The sequence below is a fragment of the Apodemus sylvaticus genome, chromosome 1 (genome assembly GCF_947179515.1).
Source record: "Apodemus sylvaticus chromosome 1, mApoSyl1.1, whole genome shotgun sequence".
NCBI classification, from domain to species: domain Eukaryota; kingdom Metazoa; phylum Chordata; class Mammalia; order Rodentia; family Muridae; genus Apodemus; species Apodemus sylvaticus.
The window spans coordinates 136,360,842-136,383,734 of NC_067472.1; the positions used below are offsets into that span (position 1 = coordinate 136,360,842).

The 22,893-nt window shown below is 40.7% G+C and overlaps 1 protein-coding gene across 3 annotated transcripts in view; it reads left to right on the forward strand.

Moving 5' to 3' along the window:
• The window catches only part of Mctp2 (multiple C2 and transmembrane domain containing 2), a 230,825-nt gene that overhangs the window by 100,485 nt on the left and 107,447 nt on the right, over positions 1–22,893 (forward strand). For 2 of the 3 annotated variants that reach the window (XM_052160741.1, XM_052160751.1), the window contains exons 10-12: positions 305–435; positions 9,198–9,384; positions 10,816–10,909. In XM_052160741.1, coding sequence (XP_052016701.1) covers positions 305–435; positions 9,198–9,384; positions 10,816–10,909 — 412 coding nt within the window. The remainder of the gene's footprint in view (positions 1–304; positions 436–9,197; positions 9,385–10,815; positions 10,910–22,893) is intronic. The other variant, XM_052160753.1, reaches the window with a different exon arrangement.

Genomic DNA, 22,893 nt, shown 5'->3' on the forward strand with positions numbered 1-22,893 from the left:
TAGGAATGAGCAGTTGCAGACCCTTCATTCACTGCATGTTTGTGTGAATTTTATAGTTCCTTACACTAGTCTATTTAACTTGATGGAAAAAATTGCTGTGTTGTGGGGTCATTTAAAAGACTAGTCATATTTTGCTAACTTGAGTCCATGAGGGTCCCTTCTATTCCAGAAGTTAAGTATGTCTTGCTAAGAGACCAGTCTCATCTGGTGACTTCTTGTCCTGTAGACATAACATGAATGTGTAGCTGCTGTAGCCATGACCTACCTTCTGAGAAAGTAAATCCTGTAACTGCATGTTTTCTAGACACTGTGTAAGAGTGCAAATCCGCAGTGGCAGGAACAGTTTGACTTTCACTACTTCTCTGACAGGATGGGCATTTTGGACATTGAAGTGTGGGGAAAGGACAGCAAAAAGCATGAGGAGCGACTGGGCACGTGAGTCTCTCTGCTACTGTTGGGGTGGGGGTTCCTGGTTGCCCAGGGCTAGCTCTGAAAGAGTACTTTATCCATTTGGGTTGAGAGTGGATTCCCATATCCTACTCCTAAGAAGCTGGGCAGCCACGTAATGTGGACAGTTAGTCAGTTTTCTAATTGGTAAATGCTATCCAGCATTCATTTCAGGCTTTAAACATAAGAAAATAGAGTTCCTCCCAATTTATAAGGAACTCATTTCAGGAACCCCTGATGACAATAATATACTCAATGGTTAGAGTGCCTGGGAACTGCTATCATATTTGCATTCAGATATCACAGATGCTTGCAAATCTTACATGATTTGTCTCTGTATTATGAACAATACATAATATAATTTAAAAGCTATACAAGTGGTTGCTAGATCCAAAAAAATGTCTTCATGTGGTTACTATGAACATATTCTTTGAAGTAAACATTTAATCCAGGGTTGGTTTAATCCACCTATAGACCCTGTTCATTCAAAGGGCCCACTGCAGTTTGTGAGTCTCGAAATCTCCATAGAAAGTTATGTGCTGTCTCAGATCACTGGGATGTATTTGTAAACATGTCCATGATTTCATTTTAGTTTCACAAAGTAATAAAAGAAGGAGGTGAGTTGTTCTCCATGATAGAAAAAATTTCAACATCCTTGCTAGCTTTTGTGCCAAACTATCATAGAATCTGAAGCAGACAAAGCTATTCTGTTTATTTGTTTACTTTCGACTCTTAACAGCTCAATTGAGGTGGTCACCCATGGGGAACAGATTATAACATCAGAATTATAGTTTCTTCCAGGATTGTAGCAAGGAATACAGTAAAACCACAAGACCGTGGCCTGCTTGTAATAAGCACAAAGGAAGTGTGCTGGCAGAAGTTTACCTTACCTCTGATTACCGAGAGCAGAGCCACTCAGGCTAGAGAGAGCAAGTTGTTCTTGGGCTGAAGAACAGTGAATTCCAGAGCTAGGATTTGGGGTTTGAAGGATCCCATCCGTTATCAAATCATTCCCCGTTGTTCTTCCCCTAGATGAATAATTTGTATCTAAATCTTAAATGAGGAACAGAAATGGTTAAAAGGGATGCCAGCAGCTACTGGTTGTCAGCTTCTGGCCTGGAGCTGGAACTCAAGGCTGTGTGTTCGACTGCTGATGCCTGAGAGAGATGCTTCCACCTCTCCTATAGAGCCACTACATCTTGATATTTGGGATCCTAGCCAAGGACAAGGGCTTATTACTCAAAGCTAAAGATTAAAATAACTTATCTGCTCTAAGCCATTCATTTTACAAGGAGAGGGTCATCGCAGAGAGAACAGTAAGAAGTTCAGAGGGAGGCATGGCATGAGGCCAGTTAAGCAGTCCTTCAGAGAATGCTCTTTCTCTCTGAAGTTCTTGCTGCAAGGTGTGGAACCCTGCAATGCAATGCCCTTCATGCTGTCTCCATCTCACCATTCCCTAGAGCTGCAAGGGGAACTTAGCACCCCCAGATTTTTTCCCTTGTTTCTCAGCACAGCTTACCTATTACATGGTGTTCCCTGATACGTAACCAAACACTAGTAGTAGACTAGCTCTTATCGACCTGATACCAATTACACTTCACAGTGATAAGGAGAGAGGATGTGTCTCTGTACACAGTGTCTACCTTCCAATATGCATGATCAAGTATCCACTAAGACTATGGCAGGGCAATCTGCCTTACACCCTGCACCTTCTTTCAAGTCTTCTTATGCATACTTAACTTCCTTGCCAGGTACGCAGCACTCATGGCTTTGTAAAGTCCACTGGGTCAACTGGCTGCATTGCATAGCAAACTGAGTCGTTCAACTAACCCAGATCCAGAAGTTGTGGGCTAGTGTTTGACAGTCTCGTCATGTCAAGTTACTAGTCTGATCTTGCTTTTTTTTTCCTCCCCTGACCACACAGGGGAACTGAGATGGGCGCAGACATTTCCTAGTTCCTCTAATATCCTCAGCTCTCTGCCATGCCAGAGCTCTGACAATACCAAGGGCAGTAGGATCAGAATGTTGGGACAAAGGATGTTAGGAAACCCAGAGAACTGTGTGTCCTAAAGTGTTATCTGCAGAGTGGGCACCTGGGCCTCCAGTGATGAATGGCCCATGGTTATTTTAGTAGGTGCAAATAATAATGCCTTGAACATCTCATGTAACTGCATTGTCACATTTCCGTCACATAATAGGAAATGCTTTTCCAAATGAGCGTTATGTGGCTTCTCAGAGACAAAAAATAACTGAAGACGTCCTGTATGGTCTGTGTTTGGTCATTTGAGAATTCATTTATTATTTTAGTAATTTCCTGTTTGTAACTGAGATGCCTACCTGTCTGCTGATCATTCTGTCCTTCCTCTTTGTGTATTGGAAAGGACTGTTGTTTCTTTTTTGGGTTTCCTTTTCCTTTTCCCCCTCTTGCAATGCAAAAAATAACAAAAGTTTCTCTTGGGAGACCCAACTCTATTCAACATTGCCTTTCAGCGAACAGCAAGGTCTTTACGCACATAGAATACTGCTTCTTGGATTTAATGTACCTATGATGTCCTGGTATTTTGTAATTCTAATGCTTAGGAGGATGTGGAGGGAGGATCATGAGTTTGAGTTTAGCCTAGGATACACCACCAAACCCTGTCTTGTAAACAAAAACAAACCTTTGTACTAGCATATAGTTATCTCTGGCAAGTTACTTGTGGGGTGCTGCTTATGAGTTGCTTTTTCTAAAATTTCAATTTAAAACTTAGCTCTCTCTCTCTCTCTCTCTCTCTCTGTGTGTGTGTGTGTGTGTGTGTGTGTGTGTGTGTGTGTGTGAGAGAGAGAGAGAGAGAGAGAGAGAGAGAAAGGGGGGTCATTCATATGGAGGTCAGAGGATAAGTTTCAGGAGTTGAGTCTTTCCTTCCCTCATGGGTTCACAGCATCAAATTCAGATCATGAGGCTTGTGCAACAAGTACCTTTAAAGTTCCTATACCTATTGGGCCACCCCACCAACCCAAAATCTCAAAATTTTTTATTCCCCACAGTTTTCTCTTTGTAGTGTCATTCCAAAGCTGAGATATTCGTACTTTAACTATTCAAAAATAGAAGACTCTCAAGTTGTGTTAACAAATGCTCACTGTCTTCTAATTTCTGCTTTCTACTGTATTTTTGGAGAACACTCTCCAAATATAATGGTTAATACTTTGAAACCCCTGTAAGGAAATTCTCTTTGGTGAAGCATCCTATTGTAGATAGTTTGATATGGTGGAAAAACAAAACACTGGGCAAACAAAGAGTAACTTTGTGATTTTGTCAATGAACCCACTGTGTGTCTGACTGTTTTGTTATCAAATGGGGTCCATAGCCAACATTCAAGTAAGAAACTGTAGCGTTGACATTGTCTACAGTGAGCACTATATTACTGTTGATACTTTTCTAATTTTTCTCTATGGCAAGTATAGCTCTCTATAATATTTAAGCAAAAATAATTTAATTGAGGTAAATTATCTGTAACCAGTAAAAGTCGCTATGTTTTTTTTTTTAAAAAAAAAAAAACATAGACCTTATTATTATTGTTTCTTTGTCTAAGTGAATGGTGGGCATGTTCAAGAATATTTACTGACTCAAAGATGAACAGTATCATTTGCAATTACAGATGGTAGGTAGCTTTTGTTCATAGGAGCTAGGCTCACACAAATAGTGGCAATCTTTAGATTGGCTTTTCTCTGCTTTGGTGTTCTGAGGCTCTCAGAAGTCTGACTTCTCTGCCACAGCATATATACCCACAGGTTTTACCGAATCTTCAGGTAACATCAAAAATGGGGTAAATGGAGCCTCGAATATTAATAGGCCTTCAGAAGTGCCAGCCTCCCTTGAGGACATGCTGCCTAACTCATTGTTTTTTATTGACAAAGCAACTATAAAAAGAAACCATCAGATCCGAGGCAGGGAGAGTGAACTTTCACAGACGTAAGTCCTACAGTAACCAATTCCAGCTATGTGTGCATCCGTTACAATAAAACTAACAATGCAAGCAGGTGACGAAGCGCGGGGATCCTATCATGGCCCCTAGCACAGAGTTAGCTGTGAACACTATGCCCAGCTTTTGTTTGTGTGCCGAGGATCTCAAATCTTCCTGCTTGAATGACAGTCGTTTTATGCACCCAGCCATGCTCCAGCCTCTTGTTAATGAAATGAAAAAAAAAGTATGAAGAACAGATGAATATAAATTATCCATTTTGTGCTGTTTCAAAGAAATCATTTTCTTAATGGATATATTCCATCTCAGGGTGATTGGAAAGGCTCTGTTTCATAGAATATTCTAAACTTAGTTTGCAAAGGTTGAGAAGGAGATTCCGTCCTCTCGTTTTGATCTGCCACACAGTCATGCCTCAGCCCCAGATGGCGTCTTAAAGTGGCTCTGACAACCTACTGCTTTATTAGTGGCTTTGAGGCAGTGAACAGTCCAGGCTGGAATATTTCTCTGGACAAATTGCAGCCCACGCCGTTGATCTGCTTTTACAGCCAGGCTTGACACATTCACCGCTCCTTCCTGTTCGCCCACCTCCTCGGCCTCTGAGATTTACAGCTTTTCAAACCACAGCACTCTTTCCTGCCCCTTGCATTTAAGTTAAAAGCTGACCAGTCTGTAATATAAAACATGGAATTATGGTAATGAGGAAGAGGTTAAAAGCTATCACGGCAAGTCAGAGTTGGGCCGGTTAGGCTGACTGATATGGTAAAATTATGTGTTGAATTAAAACATTAAAATGTTGTGGGATTAATGGAGAAAGACAAGAACAGGAGGTCAGAAACAATGCTAAGTCAGCACTTTAACAGTCTGTGGTGAGAAAGGGAAGCTTTAATAAATGTCTGTTGCAGGGAAAAAATAATAAAAGTAATTTAGTCTCTGCTTTCTTCAGGTAAGCGGAACTGTAGAATTCTCAGATCGAGAAAATCCATTTTATTTTTTTTTGGGGGGGGGAAGAATGAAGGCTGTAAAATAATCAACCAAGAGGCAGGTTTTATCATTTGAGATTTGGGGTATGTGCAGTTTTTCTTACCCACTGGCAATGACTTGTTTGACTATTTCTTCTATTCACTAATACAGACTCCTTTTGAGTGTTAGGCAGGGTTCAAAGCAGTGACCAAACAGAGAACCAATTCGGTTCATTATCAAATAACAGTGGTGAAGCTCCTGCCCGTTAGCACTAAATTTTGAGCAGCTGCAGTGGGCATACCATTAGTAAGAAGGTTGTGGATCCCAGAAACTGTACACATGACCTTGGGTATCTGATAAAAGTAGACAGAGTTCCGGAAACAGGGCGATGTATACAGAGATCCATAGAGTCCAGAGCAGGACAGACAGATAAGGCTAGAGTGAAAGTGCAGTGCACCCAGTAGTCACCATGCAAGCATGATGAGTTCAAATCCAACAACCCAGGAAAAGCCAGAAGCACAGTGTGAGTCCCTGTAATCCCAGCTCTGCAATTGGGAGGCAGAGACAGGAGCATCCCCAGGAGCTTGGGATCCCACCAACATAGTACATGCCACAGTAAAACAACAAAGAGTGTCTGTCTGAACCAGGGTAGGAGGTGAGGACCAACAACTAAAGCTGTCTTCTGATCTCCACATGCATCCCATGGTACACACACTTAGGAAGTGAGCAGGTATCCACAGGCAGGTATCCACACAGGTTTGTTGTATAGAAATTTGATGGAGGGAGTGGGAGTTTGATTATTTTGTGTTATCTTCAAGCAATCTAGGCAACTAAAAATACTTTGTAGTTTTGTTTTGTTTTGTTTTGTTTTTAATTTGGTTTTTTCGAGACAGGGTTTCTCTGTGTACTCGTGGCTATCCTGGAATGCACTCTGTAGACCAGGCTGGCCTCGAACCCAGAAATCCGCCTGCCTCTGCCTCCCAAGTGCTGAAATTAAAGGCATGCACCACCACCCCCTGGCCCTAAAAATACTTTTGATGGTGTAATTTACCACAGCTAAAACAATAGCATTTCTCTACACCAAGATTGCTAAATAGAATGCAGGAGTCAAAGCTCATTCTTTAGAGTAAATAAAGTTTTATTACTAAGCAATGCCATTTATTTATATTGCTAGTTATATTGTGTATATATAAGTTATATTGTATATGTTAGTTATATTGTATAGATATATTAGTTACACTGTAGCTTTTGTTTTATAAGGAAAGAGTTGAGTAGTTGCAGTAGAGACAAATGACCCACAAGCCACAATAACTTTTGCTTCATCACAAAAAGAGTGTTTTCCATGACAGAATATCCTGGCTTCTGCCCATAATAGGATCACAGTCCCCGTGATCCTCCCATAACGGTAGAGAGGTTGGTCTTTATCCTTCTTATGGCTGCTGTGGGTCAATCCTGCATCTCCCTATAACAGGCAGCAGGGGAAAGGAAAAAACAAAGAACATTAGAAAATATCAAAAGCTTTTGTTGACCTTCAGTAGGGAAAAAAATCTAATCAAAATTATTTTGTATATTCTCTGAGACAAGGGCAATGCAGGGGTGAAAAAGTTCAAAGTGAAATGTATGAAGTTTTCAAAGAAGTAAGAAAATTATTTGAGCAAATAAAGAGGATCTTAGTTTGTCTTTTCGAGATTCTGAGTAATAAAGGCATTTTTAATTAATTTTTAAAATTTTATTTTTTACCTCTTGAAGAGTTTAGATTTGCGTTGTGAATAAAGAGCAGAAGCGTTACTTCTTGCAATGAGCTTAAAAGGAAATCCTCCCAAAATCTTTGACAGATCTTTACATATCAGCAAATAACTAGGAATTGGTAACCATGCAATGTGTTTAGCAACAGCAGTGTTAAACTACATGAATAAATAGACAAGAGGTTGTCAGTCTTCGGTTCCTCTTTCTCCACATCCTCGCCAGCACCTGCTGTCTCCTGAGTTTTTGTTCTTAGCCATTCTGATTGATGTGCGGTGGAATCTCAGGGTTGTTTTAATTTGCATTTCCCTGATGACTAAGGATGTTGAACATTTCTTTAGGTGCTTCTCAGCTATTCCATATTCCTCAAGTGTAAATTCTTTGTTTAGCTCTGTATCCCATTTTTTAATAGTGTTATTTGGCTCTCTGGTGTCTAACTTTATGAGTTCTTTGTATATATTGGATATTAGCCCTTCAAATTAGTATTCTTAACAATGAGAATAAGACTTAAGTATACATGTGTACACACTCCTCTTATTTTAAGAATATGGGAATTTGTAGACTTTTAAAGATGTCATGAAACACTTAATATTTCCTTCTCTATTAAACAATTAGATTCCTCACTTATTTGCTTGTGAAACAAAACTCTGTTATCCCTCCCTTCAGGGTGGTAGTACATTTTATTTCATAGAGGCTTCTTATTGCTATAGAAAATATTATTTTGGTTAAAAACACAGAAAGCAAAATATATATGTAATATAATTTATCTCTAATAGGAATATTTATAAATTTATTATATCTAAAATAACCAATAACCCCTTCTATAATTGGGGTTCACTTTACAGAAGTAGCAAATAAAAACATATACATGTTTAATTTTAGTTTTAATATGCAAATTTTGGTCCTGTATTTAAGGGAGATCACAGTTGTGCAAATTTTTTTTCTTTTTTTTTCAGTTGTGCAAATTTATTACACTGGAAAACTTTTGTCTTTGTATCTGTGTGGCCCCAAATTGCCATTGCTTTCCATATGATTACCTATCCCTAGTTTTCGACTAATGCACCAAGTTCCTTGAAAGGTTGATACAAAAATCTCCTTTAGCTTGTTGTAAGAGGGAGTGCTTCTTTTCTTTTTCCAAAGTCTTGAATATTCATCATATTCATACTTGTACAGAATCTCTGAGAAATGTATAAGATAATTACATCTCAGCACTCCTGTAGCCTGCCTCCCCTTTCCCCCAGAGTATTCTGGCTTCTCTGCCCACATGCCTTCTTAAACTCAGACCCTATAGTCCAGGCAAAGCCAGAGGTTTTCAGTGTTGGAGCACCTAAGCGCCCCTCCCCCCTCCTTTGGAGGCTTTGCTTCTGTATTGCAGTGTGTTGAGGTTTTCGGCAGCTCTACACCATTGGCTCTAAAGAGGCAGAAACCCTGCAATTTACAGCAGATGGGTACAGCCCTCCCTGGCAGTGCTGCAGAGATGGGATCAATCAACAACACTTCACGCTCCATTTGTCCACAAGGAACTCACCTGGGGAAGCCTGCCTATTAGGAACCCCCCTCAACTTGTTTCTGTGACTAAACATTTGCCAGTTGGCCTTAGTCAAGTGGGAAGAAAAGGGTTTCTGCATTCCCTCTTCCCCTACATGTGGTTGTCTTGACTTTTCTCTTTCTGTGTGTGAACTCCTGATCCTTTACTTAGGGTGGGGAAGACATGGGGAAAACAAACCGTTATGATGCTTGCTACACTTCACACTCTTCTTACCCCTAACGCTTGATTGTACTGTCATTTTATGAGTCTTACTTGGGAAAGACCTAGCATCATTTTTTTTGTTCCTTATCATACTTTGTTATTGCCCTTTCTTTTCATTTTCTTAATGAAAGTGAATCCTTAATTTAGAACACATTAGGCTGAGAGATTATCCCGAGACCAGGGAACTCTGGCAACCTTTCGCGATCAATAACCTGTGTCCAGAGTCAAGTTTGGGGCTGAGGAAATATGTATGAAGTGGGGAGGGGGGGGGCTTTGGAAGTTCACCATGGCCTTGAATTAATCTCTGCTTTCTGCATCTCCTGAAATGTGTCTAGGTGTAAAGTAGATATCTCAGCGCTCCCACTGAAGCAGGACAACTGCTTGGAACTGCCTTTGGAGAGCTGCCAGGGTGCTCTCCTCATGTTGATCACCCTGACCCCCTGCACTGGAGTCTCCATCTCTGATCTCTGTGTCTGCCCTTTAGAGGACCCCAGTGAAAGACAGCAGATCTCCCAGCGATACGTGAGTGCATTACGTCATCACCCTAACCCTTCCCTGTCTCTCTGTTCAGTAACTTACACTTTTACCTTGAAACTAAGTCTATGCAATGGAATAAAAAGTTTCAAGAGAGATCACTGTTGCAAGTTTAATTCCCTGTCTCATAAAACAAGACCATAGACCTAGGGGTTAATTTATTACCAAGATGGTTAAAGGAAACTTGGAGTTTGTCTTGCTCTTTCAAAAGCAAAACAATAACAACAACAACAACAACAAAAATCAGTGTTTGAAAGTTGTTGTAGGTTCTAGGACTTGGGTTCTCTAGGCAGACTAAGTTAGCCTGTCTGTGGATATGAATGGAAAGATGAACAGAAAGAAGTTCCTGAGAGGAAATTTTCAAATTTTAAATGTTCTGCATTTTTTTAATATTGAAGCATTTAGTAGGGTTGGAGGTTGGGGAGCTGTGCCTAGATAAAGCAGGATATACATCGGAAGGACTTTATTTCTGTACCACTTTGATGGTGACATCAGTGAATGATTGTCTCTAAATACCGCCATGTATGGAATGGCATGTTCAGCCAAAATATTTTGCTATTTTACCCCCACATGCCCAAAGAGCAAGGGGTTTACAGTTGTCTCCTAAGTCACTGGAGCCTGCTTAAATAGTTCTTAGCTATTTAATAAGGAAAGCAACAGTTTTGAAGGTTTGGACTTTGCATTTTCTTTTTTAATAGGTATCTTTTACAGGCATGAGAATTGGTACTTGCTTACCCCTGACACACAAGTGGTTTTACGGATGCTGTGTTCTTAAAGACATCCAAACACTGCTGTGTCTGCTTCAGAATCATGAGTAGCTGTAGTAAATGTACTCGATCTATGGATCCTGCCAATGAAAGACTAAAAAGAATGTGACGACAGTATGGTACCAGAAGCGCATTTCCTCCCTTAGTGAATGGAAACAGTTGACTCATTGATCGGAAGACTCCATTTCTTTCCATCCCTGATTTCTTTCTCTTGGTAGTGAGCATTTATTATGGGATGAGGGTTAGTCCTATGGTATCCATAAAATTTATAAAATAACAAAATCAGCTTGAAATTGCCTGAAAAGGTGATTTAAAAAGCTGCATTTATAAGAAAAAGCATGGGAGAAGGAATGCAACTCCACCCACACATTTTCCCAATGGGATATCTATGCTAGCACCAGGGGGCGATGTTAAAAGCAGATTGTGAGTGTTTCTAATGTGTTTATTTTGAGGCTGCAGTTAATTAATTCTCAGTTAATTTTCTTCTAATCTGGCGGCGATACATGCCTAACAGCCCCCAGAGCTTGACATAAGACAGCTTTGCAGCTCTTCTAAGAGTGTTTCGAGTAAGGAGGAGATAAATCTGAAGTATACTTCTGGGGGAACATCAAGGCACATGCGCACTTGTGCTTAATTTCCTTTGTCTCCGCAGGCCTTACAGAACTCTCTGAAGGATGTGAAAGACGTAGGGATTCTACAGGTAAAGGTTCTGAGGGCTGCAGACCTCCTGGCAGCTGATTTCTCAGGTAAAGAACACAAGGCCTTTCCTTCCCTTTTGTTTTTGTTGCTTGTCTTGCTTCAGAGTGAGCTTCAGACAAAGCAAGACATCTATCTAATAAGTAGAAATAACTATCGTGACCCATTGAATAAAGTAATAGGACGAAAAGCACAACCAGAAGCAATTGGCTTCTCACAATGCACACTTTGCACAAAATAAACTCTGTTCAGGTAATTTTGCTCAGATGCATTCACATAGTAGTTCATTAGAGATTCCAAATACTCATGCATCAATAGCCTCCCAGGTTCAGCTTTTGTCCTGGTACTTGTCTGTACCTCCCATTGCTGTGGACCCTCTAATGGCTCTTGCTCCTGCCCCCCAGCACCACATACTCACTTTGCTGGTAAGCACTGCAGTTCACTTGTCCGCAGGCAGTGCTGGGTCCTGGTTGGTCTGAACATCACCGTATTAGTGAGTTAAGGACCTAGGACGGCTTTCTATTTTTTTGCTAAGCTTTCAGAGCACTCCCCTGATGCTTTGTGTTCAGGGCTTTTAGAAGGAGGTCTGAGTGGTCCTTCTTTGTGCCTCAGTGGATCTCTTTAGCATGTTTGGTCTTCTAGAAATGGTGAAGTCCGATCCATCACTTCCCACCCATCACCATATTACACCAAAGGCAACTGAATGGCTAGTGGTGTTTGATCTCCTGGACTTCATGGGTAGTCTGAGCTTCATGATGTGGGTGCTGGGAACAGAACTTGGGTCTTCTCAAAGAGCAGAAAGTGATCAATTTCTGAGCCATTTCTCTAGTTCTACATGAAGTTTTAATAAGTAGAAAACTCATGAGATCATATTTTAAGATGCTTAAGCCTGACAAGAATTTTTAATTTTAAGCATATTCTATGTCAACAATTTTAGAAAATAGGAACTTAATTTTAAGAAGCTTACATCCTACCATAGACAATGAGAAGACAAGAATATCATGCACTTATATGAAGGATTTATCTCCACACCAAGAATGTCACAGTGAATAGGTTTTAAGATGTGTTTTTAGGATCTACTAAAAGATAGCAATTTTAAATCTTAAAGGTGAAATACTCAAAATAATGCATTTTTTTTACAGGTGTACTTGTGTGTACTGTGTATTTGTGTGTATGTGGGTGGATTTCTGCACATGGGCACATGTGTGTGCCTACCTTCTTCCTACCCACCCTGCCCCCTGTGTGTGTGTGTGTGTGTGTGTGTAGTCTTGAGGTTGACAAGGGATATCATCCTTAATTTCTAGCCACCTCAGATACTGAGGCAGGATCCATTGTTGATCTTCACGTTGATTATTCTGGCAAGTCTGACTGTCCAGCTCACACTAGGGACTCCCTGTCTCTGACTCCCTCATGTTAAGATGGCATGGCAGTTTTTACATGGTTTCTGGGGATCCAGACTCTCATCCTCAACCTCCTGCAGCAGCTCTTTATGGCCTGAGCCATCTTCTCAACCCTCAAATGAATACCTTTAATGTTCATGAATATTAGTTGAAAATGTGAATGGTCTCATTAAATGAGAAACTTTCTTTTTATTCGTGGCTTGAACAAACACTCACTGTTTCATTTGTGTCTTTTTTTGAGTGTTTCTTCTATTCTAGAATTTATTTTATTTAAGATTAGTAAGCCCAGTGATGGGTTACATCACAGCATTATTATGCATGCTGTTGGGTCATATGTGCCTTTGACAGTATTTAACATGTGCCTTTTGCATCCTTGATTTTGCCATCACTGAAATATACTTTGTGCAATCAAGACATTTTCCAAAGTGGATCATTTTTACTTCTAAGTGTCCAGATACAGGTCTAAATCCATATTTGTTATTGTCTAAGGAAATGTGTATAGCCCAAGAAATTACTCAAGCTTTTGAGCTGTCTGTTTTAAAACTTCTTTCTGCATTCATAGATTTTGATCCCCAGCAACCATGGATAATACATCCATGGTTTTGTTGGTTGTAAGGTCTTACTTATGGTGATGTCAAATCTGAAAACAGTATATGCAACGTCTACCTCTCCTGTTATTTGATCCTCATTGGGTCCCTGAAATTAGCGTGGATGACAGGTCTTTCAGACCATTAAACATTATCCAAAGAACACTTTGGCTAGTTAAACAAAAAGGGATATAAACCTAATATGAGTCTTCGTAAATACCAGGGGGTAATTAGTAATCATTTTTATAAAATGCTAATTAGTAAGGAGATACTCTTTTGCTTTTTGAAAAAAAATATTCACAGTAGTAGATCATGTTGGAATGGTGATAGAATCAGAGTGAAGAGAGCAGTAATATTGAGCATTTTGACTAAACACTTGTGTTTTCTTTCTGTGTATTATTGATGAGCAAATTATAATTATCCAAAACTGAGGCAAAGTGACTTGTCAGTAGATAAATGTGTCATTAGATAAATCTTTGCTTTCAGAATTAAACTATTAGTCTTTGTTTCTTATAGCTTTTAGGCTCCTGGGTTTTACTACCCACTGCACTGTTCTTAGGAGACAAAACTGACCTAACCTACAGCTATAATGGAACTTTGTGCTGGTTTTCAAACTAGACTCAAAAGCTTGTAACAGAGACTGCCCTCCACCTCCCAAAATATGAGCTGTTAGCTCCTCCCTCTATTCCCACTACAGCGTAAACTGTTCTATATGAAAAGGAATGGATTTCAGTACTAGAGAAGGGGTACAGTCAATATTTAAAAGAGGTCAGCAACAAAGACATACAGTGGAAACTCAAGTATTATTACCATTATGATAATTATTATTAGTTTCCATTTCTGGTGATATAGAACAGACCAACAAAACAATGCCATCCCTTCATCATGGGTCAAAATATTCACTCAAAGTCAACAGGACTAAGAGAAATGGAGAAAGAGGTAACTGTTTATACTTTATGCCCAGCATTAGCTGGTCAAACTTACTTTGTTATGGCTGATCAGAAATGAATTCATGTGTACAAAATCCTACCACTAGCTGAGAAGCTATTGACATGTGATAGGTGCTGAGAGAGAGAGAGAGAGAGAGAGAGAGAGAGAGAGAGAGAGAGAGAGAGAGAGAGAGAGATTTTAAATGATGTGACCCCACTGGAAGGCATAGCGTACTCCAGGGCAGTCCCCACTACCAATACTATTTGGGTAAAGCAAAGAAGACTAAATGCAGAGAAGAGAAGATTCAAAGGTGGGGTAAGTAGGGAGGTGAGGATCTAGGTCAAGAGGGTGGATGTAGACAAAATTGAGATGATGAATATGATCAAAATATATAATATGATATTTTCAGAAAATTAATAAAATTTTTAAAAATGAAGCATATTGATTCTGTATGCAAGGAATATTGTCTAAAGAATGATGATGTTCATTTTAATCAGGGTGAAAGGGAACTTTCTTTCCTTCTTACATTTTTTGGTCTGTCTGCCCCCCAGCCCCCCTTCCCCCCCATCTTCATGATTGCTTATTACTTAAAAGTACTGCTATATAACCAGGAGACTTGGCTCTGATTTTGTTTCCCCTGATCCAGAAATCTAGATGAAGCAGAAGCTGAGGTGGTTCACAGAACTCCCTGGTGCTGGGCTCGTAGTGAGTAGGGATCCTTGTACTATGGAAGGAGCAGGGAAACATAGCAAAATCTGCAGGCAGGTCTCCGATATCAATGTCACTCCTCTCTTTATGAGTAATAATGGAAATATGAACCATTCAAACTCTTGCCATCGAATTCAAACACTCAAAATTTGTTATTAATAATTATATAGTTGTAACAAATTAAGACAGAAATGTTAGTTTTCCAAATATTGGTATAAAAATATATGCAATGAAGTGGATGTCTCATAAAACATTTTCTTATATAAATAGCTAAATCAGTGGTTAGGTTCTCAGATGTCACAGAAGGTATCAGTCACTATGGGTATATTCTCAACATTCCATCAATATCAACTAAAGGCACGGCGACTCTGACATACATCTACTTTTTGATTACTGTGTTCTTGAATGAGTTTTAAATTTATTCATTGTCTATATGTGTGTGTGTGGGGGTATGTAATGTGTGACGGTTGCTCAGGAGAGAGGAAGAGACTGGTACATGCTTGCTGTGGTGTGCTCAGAGCACTATTTTTAGTACTCATTTCTTTCCTTTCACCATGTGGGTTCTGGGGCTAAAATTTGGATCATCAGGTTGGAGCAGCAAACTCTTCCACCCACTGAGCTATCCTGCTAGCCGTATTAATGCATTTGTTTGTAAACGTACAGAGAGAGTGATTAATGTTATTCATTATGAACGAATTCAAATTTCCGTGTATCTTGTCTTTTTCTTTCTTTATTTTTGAGTTGTTGAACTTTCTTTGTACATAAGTGAAGACAGCTGGGGCTGTATCTCAGGGCCTAATTTGCATGAAGCTCTGGGCTCAGTCTTCAGCACTGCATAAACCAGCTGTGGAGTTGCAAGTCAGTAATCCCAGCACTGGGCAGGCGAGGGCTGCAGGTTGAGGAGCTCCGTGGTGCACTTCACTAGACAGACAGTTCAAGGCGAGCATAGATGACAGGGGACTCTGTATCAGAGAGAAACGATTAAAACATGTGTATATTTGAAAGCCAAATGCATGCATGTGCATGACGGAACATACCTAGAAATGTCCATCCTCAGGAGACTGAGAAGCGAATAGAATATAGCAAATTTGAAGCCAGCCTGGGTTATACAGGGAGACAGACCCTATGTTAGAACAGTGGGGCAGTAGTCTTAGATCCCTTCCTTTAAAAATTGGTTTGAAAAAAAGCTGTTTTGAACCCATTGAGGTCCATGCTAGCATTACCCCTGGACATCTATCTCTATGCAGTTATTCTAATAAGGAGCCTGTTGGATATATTTATAAGCTTATATTACAGATTCTCTGAGCCTGGGGAAGCCAAGTGCTTTAAAGCATTGGGGTACGCAGTCCGACATCCTTACTTCTCTAGCCTCCGCCTTGGCTTATGAATCAAAGCACTGCATTTTTTACTCCAGGTGAACAGGGCTGTGTATAATGTTTGATAAGATCAACATAGTTGACTCAGCTTTTTAGAGTAAAAAATATAAACCCATAAACTAATAACTTGAAAGAGAGTGGTAGAGAGGGCCCCCTTCCCCCACTGTCTCCTCCCCCCCCATAAAGCTGAAACAATGGAGGACTTTGTTTTCTAGCTATGGTGGAAGCCCCCACAGAGACTGGTTCTGTATGTTCTCACCTGTATGGGACATAGCATATGCTGGAAAAAGTTAAGGAATCATGCAAAATGTATCTCGTAGACTATGCAAAGTTAATAAAGTATGTAGTGTATTAATAGACATTTGAGAAATGAAGAATTTCCCAGCCAGAACAATATCAACTATCTGGACCAACCAGAGCTCCCAGGGACTAAACCACCAACCACAGAGTACACATGGAGGGGGCCAGGACTCCAGATATGTATGTAGCAGAGGATGGACTTATCTGACATCAATGGGAGGGGAGAGAGGCTTGATGCCCCAGCATAAGGGGATGCTAGAGGGTGAGGCCGGAGTGTGTGAATGTGTGGAGGAGCACTCTCATAGAGGCAACAGGGAAGGAAGGGGGAGAGTGGAGATGGGGTGGAGAGGTTTGTGGATAGGTAACCAGGAAGGGGGATATCATTTGAAATGTAAACAAATAAAATGATTATCAATAAAAACACTTCTCTTACATTTGAGAGAGGCCGGTGGGGGGGGGCGAGTAGAGAGTGAGCAGTCTTGGATGCTCAACCCCCATGGCTAACCTGAGGAGCCACTTCAACAAATCAGTTTAGAAACCGCCATCCATCCGTAGCCTTTGCATAGCACACAGACATAGATTCAGGACTCGTTCTGGCTGTTCTCTCTTACACATCTACTTTTCTGTTAAACAAACATTCTCTTTATGAGTTTTAATTATTCTCCATGTTTTAAAAACATCCTCTAGATGAGATATTTTTTTATCTCCCTATGCCTTATTCTTAATACCCCAACCCTGTGATTGGCACTGGGTTGGCCCATGAATCATATTGTAAGAAAAAGAAGGAAGAGGGGTGGGAGGGTTTTCTTTGCAAGAACGGATCATTCTGTGCCTGGAGAACAGAGGATGCGGCATTGTTGGATGGTGCAGTGTGGACCTCACTGTGCTGTGCTTGCTCTCTGTCTGCTCTACAGTCCTGTCCTTGAACTAAGATGTGCCTCTAGGGAGGCAATGAAGGGCCCATACGTGGAATGACTATTTTTACCCAGTGTTGACATCTACTTGCCCTTCAGAAACCTCACAGAGAATTTTACTTTCTTCTTGAGAGATTTGAACATATTCTGTCATAAAAAAAAATAAAACAGCCACGGGGCCACAAAAGGTTCCCAACTATATCTGCCAAATTAAATAATCTCCAAGTGTATTCGTCAGAGGAATGTGAAGGGCAACATGTCTTTGAGCAAGAAAAGCAGATTGTTATGAGATAGCCTTATTTGATGAATAAGCGGGTTAGGACCAGGGTCATGACCCGATGCAGTTCTAGGATTCAGAAGTGTATTTAATTCCATGCCACTCCTGCTCTCCTGGGAAGGCAGTTTGCCTTCCCCACAGGTTTTTGAAGTTCTACTCAAGCAGAGCAAAGTCATCATGTTAGCAGTGTGGTGACTTTTAACACTTGACCACCCAATGTCTCCCCTAGGTGGACAGACTCCTGGTAACTTAGGATCTTTGGGTGCAGCTGGCTCTTCTTCATGTGGCCCCCTTCTCCTCTGCTGCAGAATTCCAGATGTAGGGACTGAGGGGTGTCATCTGTTTCAGGAAGGAGCCTGCTGGATCAGGGAGGGCCACCCAGGGTGCTGTTTTCTTGGTTATGCCATTAGGAGGAGCTCTTGGCACATCCAACATGTCAGGGTATACTCCCATTACTTTGTTAAGTGCATTCAGGTTCCACTGGCCTAAACCACCTGCCTGGGCAAGCCCACACAGTTCATTGATATACTTATTGATGATGACAGTCAATGCATGTGGTTTATTTTTTTCCTTTTGAGTTTTGTAGCTACTGCTCCTTATTTGAGCCCCCCTTTTTTATTATGGATTGGGATATATATATATATATATATATATATATATATATATATATATATATATATATATATATAGAGAGAGAGAGAGAGAGAGAGAGAGAATGAATGAATGAATGAATGAATGCCAGGTGCTAGGTGGTTCTCACACTCATTGGCCTTGGGTCCATCATGAATCTTCATGTTCTCGTGAGTATTTTTAGGGTTGAATTAAAACCTAAATGAACATGCTTGCTATGTGCTTTGTATTCAGTTGCTGATTTTCCCTGTCTTTTTATTTTTATTAGTGTGTAGCTGACTGTGGAAAATGTCAAACTCTGTCTTCTTAAACTATTCTTTACACCCTTTCTTAATTTTAGGTAATCCTGGAATTATTAAGGGTTCCAATCATGTTCAGCTTTTCCCTCACTTTTAGAGATGGACATTAGTCTTCTGGGATGCTGTACTTTCATTACTTCTGTTTCTATTATCAGGTAAAAATGGAAAAAAAAAGTTTCACAGTAAGGACATTCTTGTACTAAGCAATTAGACACCTGTGTTTCACACTTTGGTAATAATCATCTTATCTGGAATAATCATCTTATCTATAAGAAACACATTTGTTGCTTCATCAAATTTTTATTATATATAAAAACACTTTTCCTCCCAGGAAACTGTTGACTAAAACACCACATCGAAACCTCACAGAAAAGAGTAGAAATCTTTCAGTCATATGTTGTAATACTGACTTTTGAAGCATTTTTGTAAATCATAACAGTACAGTTTTTATTTTGTTATGTTTACATATTTTTAAATCCACTTGTATCAGAAGAGCACGCCTGTAGTTATTGTTCACTGGGAATTTTAACCAACATGCCCATTTTATGGTTTATTTTCATTGTCTGTCTCTGGGAGCTGTATCCATGGCAATACTTTTCTTCTTAAGGATGCTCTATTTTCAGGGGGACGACTCTAGTTCGAATTTCTAGAAGCTCCGTGGTAGTGATTGAATGCTTTTAATTTTCATGAGATCCTTCTGGACAGCTGAGCCCAAATCGAGGACTTTTGAAAAACACATTAAAAACTATATAAATCTGCCTTTGGCAGCCTGTCCGTTTTAACTGTCTGCCAAAGAATGTGGACTCCAGTTGAAATAAAGTTTGGGAGGATGTAGAAAATTTGCCAGTTGTAACTTAACAGTGCCACAAGTGCCAGCGAACCCTTGTCGTGTGTGGCATGGATGAGGCAGTGTAAGTCACTCAGGTATTAAAGGCAGGGTCACAGTACATCCTAAGTGATTGTAGCGGGTGCTTCTGTGTGAGCCTCTATGATCTCCTGAAACAGCTGTTGGATTATCATTAGGCTGCTGAAGTCAGTGCTGAGCCTTACAGAAGGACACCTGACAGTGCCCTATAGAAGGTGGTGTGTTAAATTGAGGTGTCGAGCCAAAAAGGAGACAGCCAGCAGAAACAAGGGCTGGGCCTTCCCTGCTCCAAGTCTGCAGAGCTCTGTCAACGGTGGAAGAAATCAAGTGAGACCGTTAAATAGATCCTGTAGAGGAAATTTCCAGAGATGAGGTTACTGGAACTTGGAAGTCAGAGAAAAGAAAATTGGAGAAGGAGAGAGGAATGGCGTGACCTGATATGAACTTATAAAGTTGTACTCCGGCAGCTGTGAGGAGCAAGGCTTCTGCAGAAGGGCGAGGCAGTGGACATAGAGACATTGTAAGGGAAGACAGAGGATGCTGGTATGTTTTGGAACTTGGGTAGCATGGAATGAGATGAAAAGGAAAAATGGCTTCCATCACAGCCCTTAGTTATTCTGTGTGTGTGTTGGAATACTAAACTCTCAGAAACTTAACTGAACAACTTTTCAGAGAAATCAAGTCCTCCTTGCCCAGTTTACTGTGCTGACAGGACCAATGTGGCCTTGGCTTGTTCTAGAACACTGTTACAGCGAAGCAAAGTGGCCTTTGTGAGCATAGTGCTGACGAAGCCATACATTTTCCCTAGAATATTTTGAGACCTATTTGGAAATGCAGGGTGTATGTGAAAAGCCCAGAAAGCCTGGAGATCGTTGATTTCCACTGCGGTGCTTGTACTGGAGATTTCACACCGTGGGTGTCAAAGATGTCTGTCCAATCAATGAGCAGATATATAGGAGGCATTTTAAAACCTAAACTAATGGCTATAGGAGTTTGGAGGCCTCCCTGGAGATTGGAGGAGGAGTCCCATGAGCAGTTTGTGTTTGAATTAGACACAGGACAGGAGACAGTTGTCAGGGCATTGCAAGGATGGTTGTTCCCCATAAAAAGTAGACAGAAACGCTGTACCTCTGGGTTCTACACAAGAAGAATAACCTGATGAGGTGCATCGTGAAACAGAGACCCCCGCCTAGCTGCAGTTGATGAATAGAAGGTAAATGAGGACAAATTACAGGGGGCAGTTGTTGGGCACTCGAGATTTTCAGAAAGGGCAATCAATTTAAATTTGTTTGGGTAGTTGATAGTAAGGTTTACAAACTAGTGGAAACAAAGCAGGAAAACGGTGTCTAGAACTGCAGTCTGAAGTGGCTGTGTTCCCTGCCTGGCAGTCCCAGCTCTCACAGCTGCCTTAGATCTTGCCTCAGAGATGATCAGTCTCCAGAGTCCTCTCTTTCAGCTTAGCCACTTGTTTTGAGCCATCCATATGTGGGCACTCAGGATGCAGGATGGATAAAATAAATCACATGAAGATTGCTGGTCCTGATACTTGAGCCACACCTTACATGTCCTGGTTGCCATTATATGCCTGTTGACAGTTGTTCCCCAACATGTGTAGACAGTTAATTCCAGGACTCCTCCAACACTTGGATCTAAGAATACTCATATACCCCCTCATATAAAATGTATACATTTTCTAAGACTATGCAAGCACATTCTCTCATATGCATTAAATAACTAATCTCTATCTTACTAATAACTGAACAGGAGGAATGGTGGGTAAATGGTGACAGAGCTGTCTCTATTGAAACAGGTAAAGCTATCATAGGAATAATTACATATCATATGGTTCATGTTTGATAGACTCATCAGGTGGCATAGGCCAACTGTATGTGTGTGTAGACAACACCTTCCTGATGAATTTGTCCACAGTCCCTCAGCAAGGATCCGTTTGTTTCTCCTTTCTTCTGGGGAGAGCCCTTGCAGGTAGAGGCTTGGGTGAGCTTTGTGTATCTGTGTCTTGGTCAGTTTTAGGAATAGAGTATAAGTTCAGGAAATAGCTTTCAAATGACTGATATTACTTCCAAAATACCAAAATATGACATTGGGTGCATCCACATAAAGGTAAACTATCAAAATGCAAAATTGTTAAGGAATGTAAATGAAATTGAATTTAAAATAAGAGCTATTGAGAGTTACCTCATAGGAACCTGTGTCATGATGATAAGCTTCTGTATATATGAGAGGTAGTCTAGAAACTTAACAACAAAATAGGGTGTTGTAAATGCTCTCAAGGATGTCCAAAATTCCAGTTGGAATGTCATTATTCTTTTAGCATCATTCAGAAGCATTTGGATGATCAAATTTTATGACGGAACAATGTCCTCAATACAAATATTCATCATTTAAATCTTGGGGAATCTGACTCTCTGAAAGCTTGTAAGAGAAAGGAGCTAATCTTCAAACTGTCCACAAATTACTCTCTAAGCAACGGTCATGTCTTTGTTTCTTCTCCGCTCTGCCTGTTTATACCACAATATTAATAAATGCAGCATTTTAATGAGCTTTGACTGAATCATCTTCAGAGAGTTGGTGCAGGAGGCTCCTTGGAGACACATAACTGAAGTTTCTGGGTTCTGGTGAGGAGCGTGCTCCTCATTAGCTAGGACAGCTCGGCACCGGCCTGCTCAGGAGAGCTGGGCACAGCTCGAGCCCACCTGTGCCTCGGCAGGACTGCAGTGCCTCTGCCCTGCTGTGTACCAACCCGGGGCTTTCATTAAAAGTGTCAGGTGCTTTCCCCAGAGCCTGCGCTGATGGCATGTCATGCTGCTGTCTCTAGAGGAGCAGTGCTGACACCTACTAATAGTCTGACAAACGGTTAAGTAGCTAGTAGCTGTTCCCGCTCAGGTTGGGGAGGGGGGTGCTGCTGCTCCTGAGCGCAGAGCCAGGGCTGGTGTCTTTCTCCTAGTCCATGCTTAGGATGGAGTCCCTCTTTCTGCCACAACAGGTTCCTCTTGCGCAGGTCTTCTTGCCTCCCAACCCTGTGGGGTAAAAATTCTAAGTGAAAAACAAGCTCTAAAATTACTTACTAAATATTTTGTATGTTTCATAGCATCACAGACATTAGCATAGGTAGTCTCCTATGAAACTGCAGGTCATGCCCATTTATTCTCTTAGGGCAGAGGCTTAGTTAAGAAGAGCATTTCTATATATTTTTTTGTATGTCCTCTCACAGCCTCATGGAAGTCAATGTTTTTATTGGTTTCTAAGAATAGGAGTGTTATTATCTATATTAACCTAAAGAAAGTTGAGAGAGAGAACAGTGTTCAGCTTTAAATGCATCACTTTTAACTGGCATATGATCTCTGTGTCCCAGAGTGTGGTGATTTTGTTTTTGATTTTGTCTGTGGTGTCATAAATCACTCAGCATGTGCCCCTTGTCTTTTACTGTGCATGGCAGCACTTCTTTGGATAAGGAGATCCAAAATCCTTTTCTAGAGCTCCTTAAAAAGATCTTACAGAGTTGTATTAGCTATAGTCGCCATATGACACAAGGGAACCCCAGCACTCATCCCTCTGATCCAACCATACGCTTGTGCTTGTGCACAGATCTCTCCATTTGCCCCTCCACTCTCCTTCTCTAGCATCGTTCACTATGCTTCTGCCTGGCATTTGGATCTCTCTCTCTCTGTGTGTGTGTGTGTGTGTGTGTGTGTGTGTGTTTTCCTACAAGTATGTCTTTCTACCACCT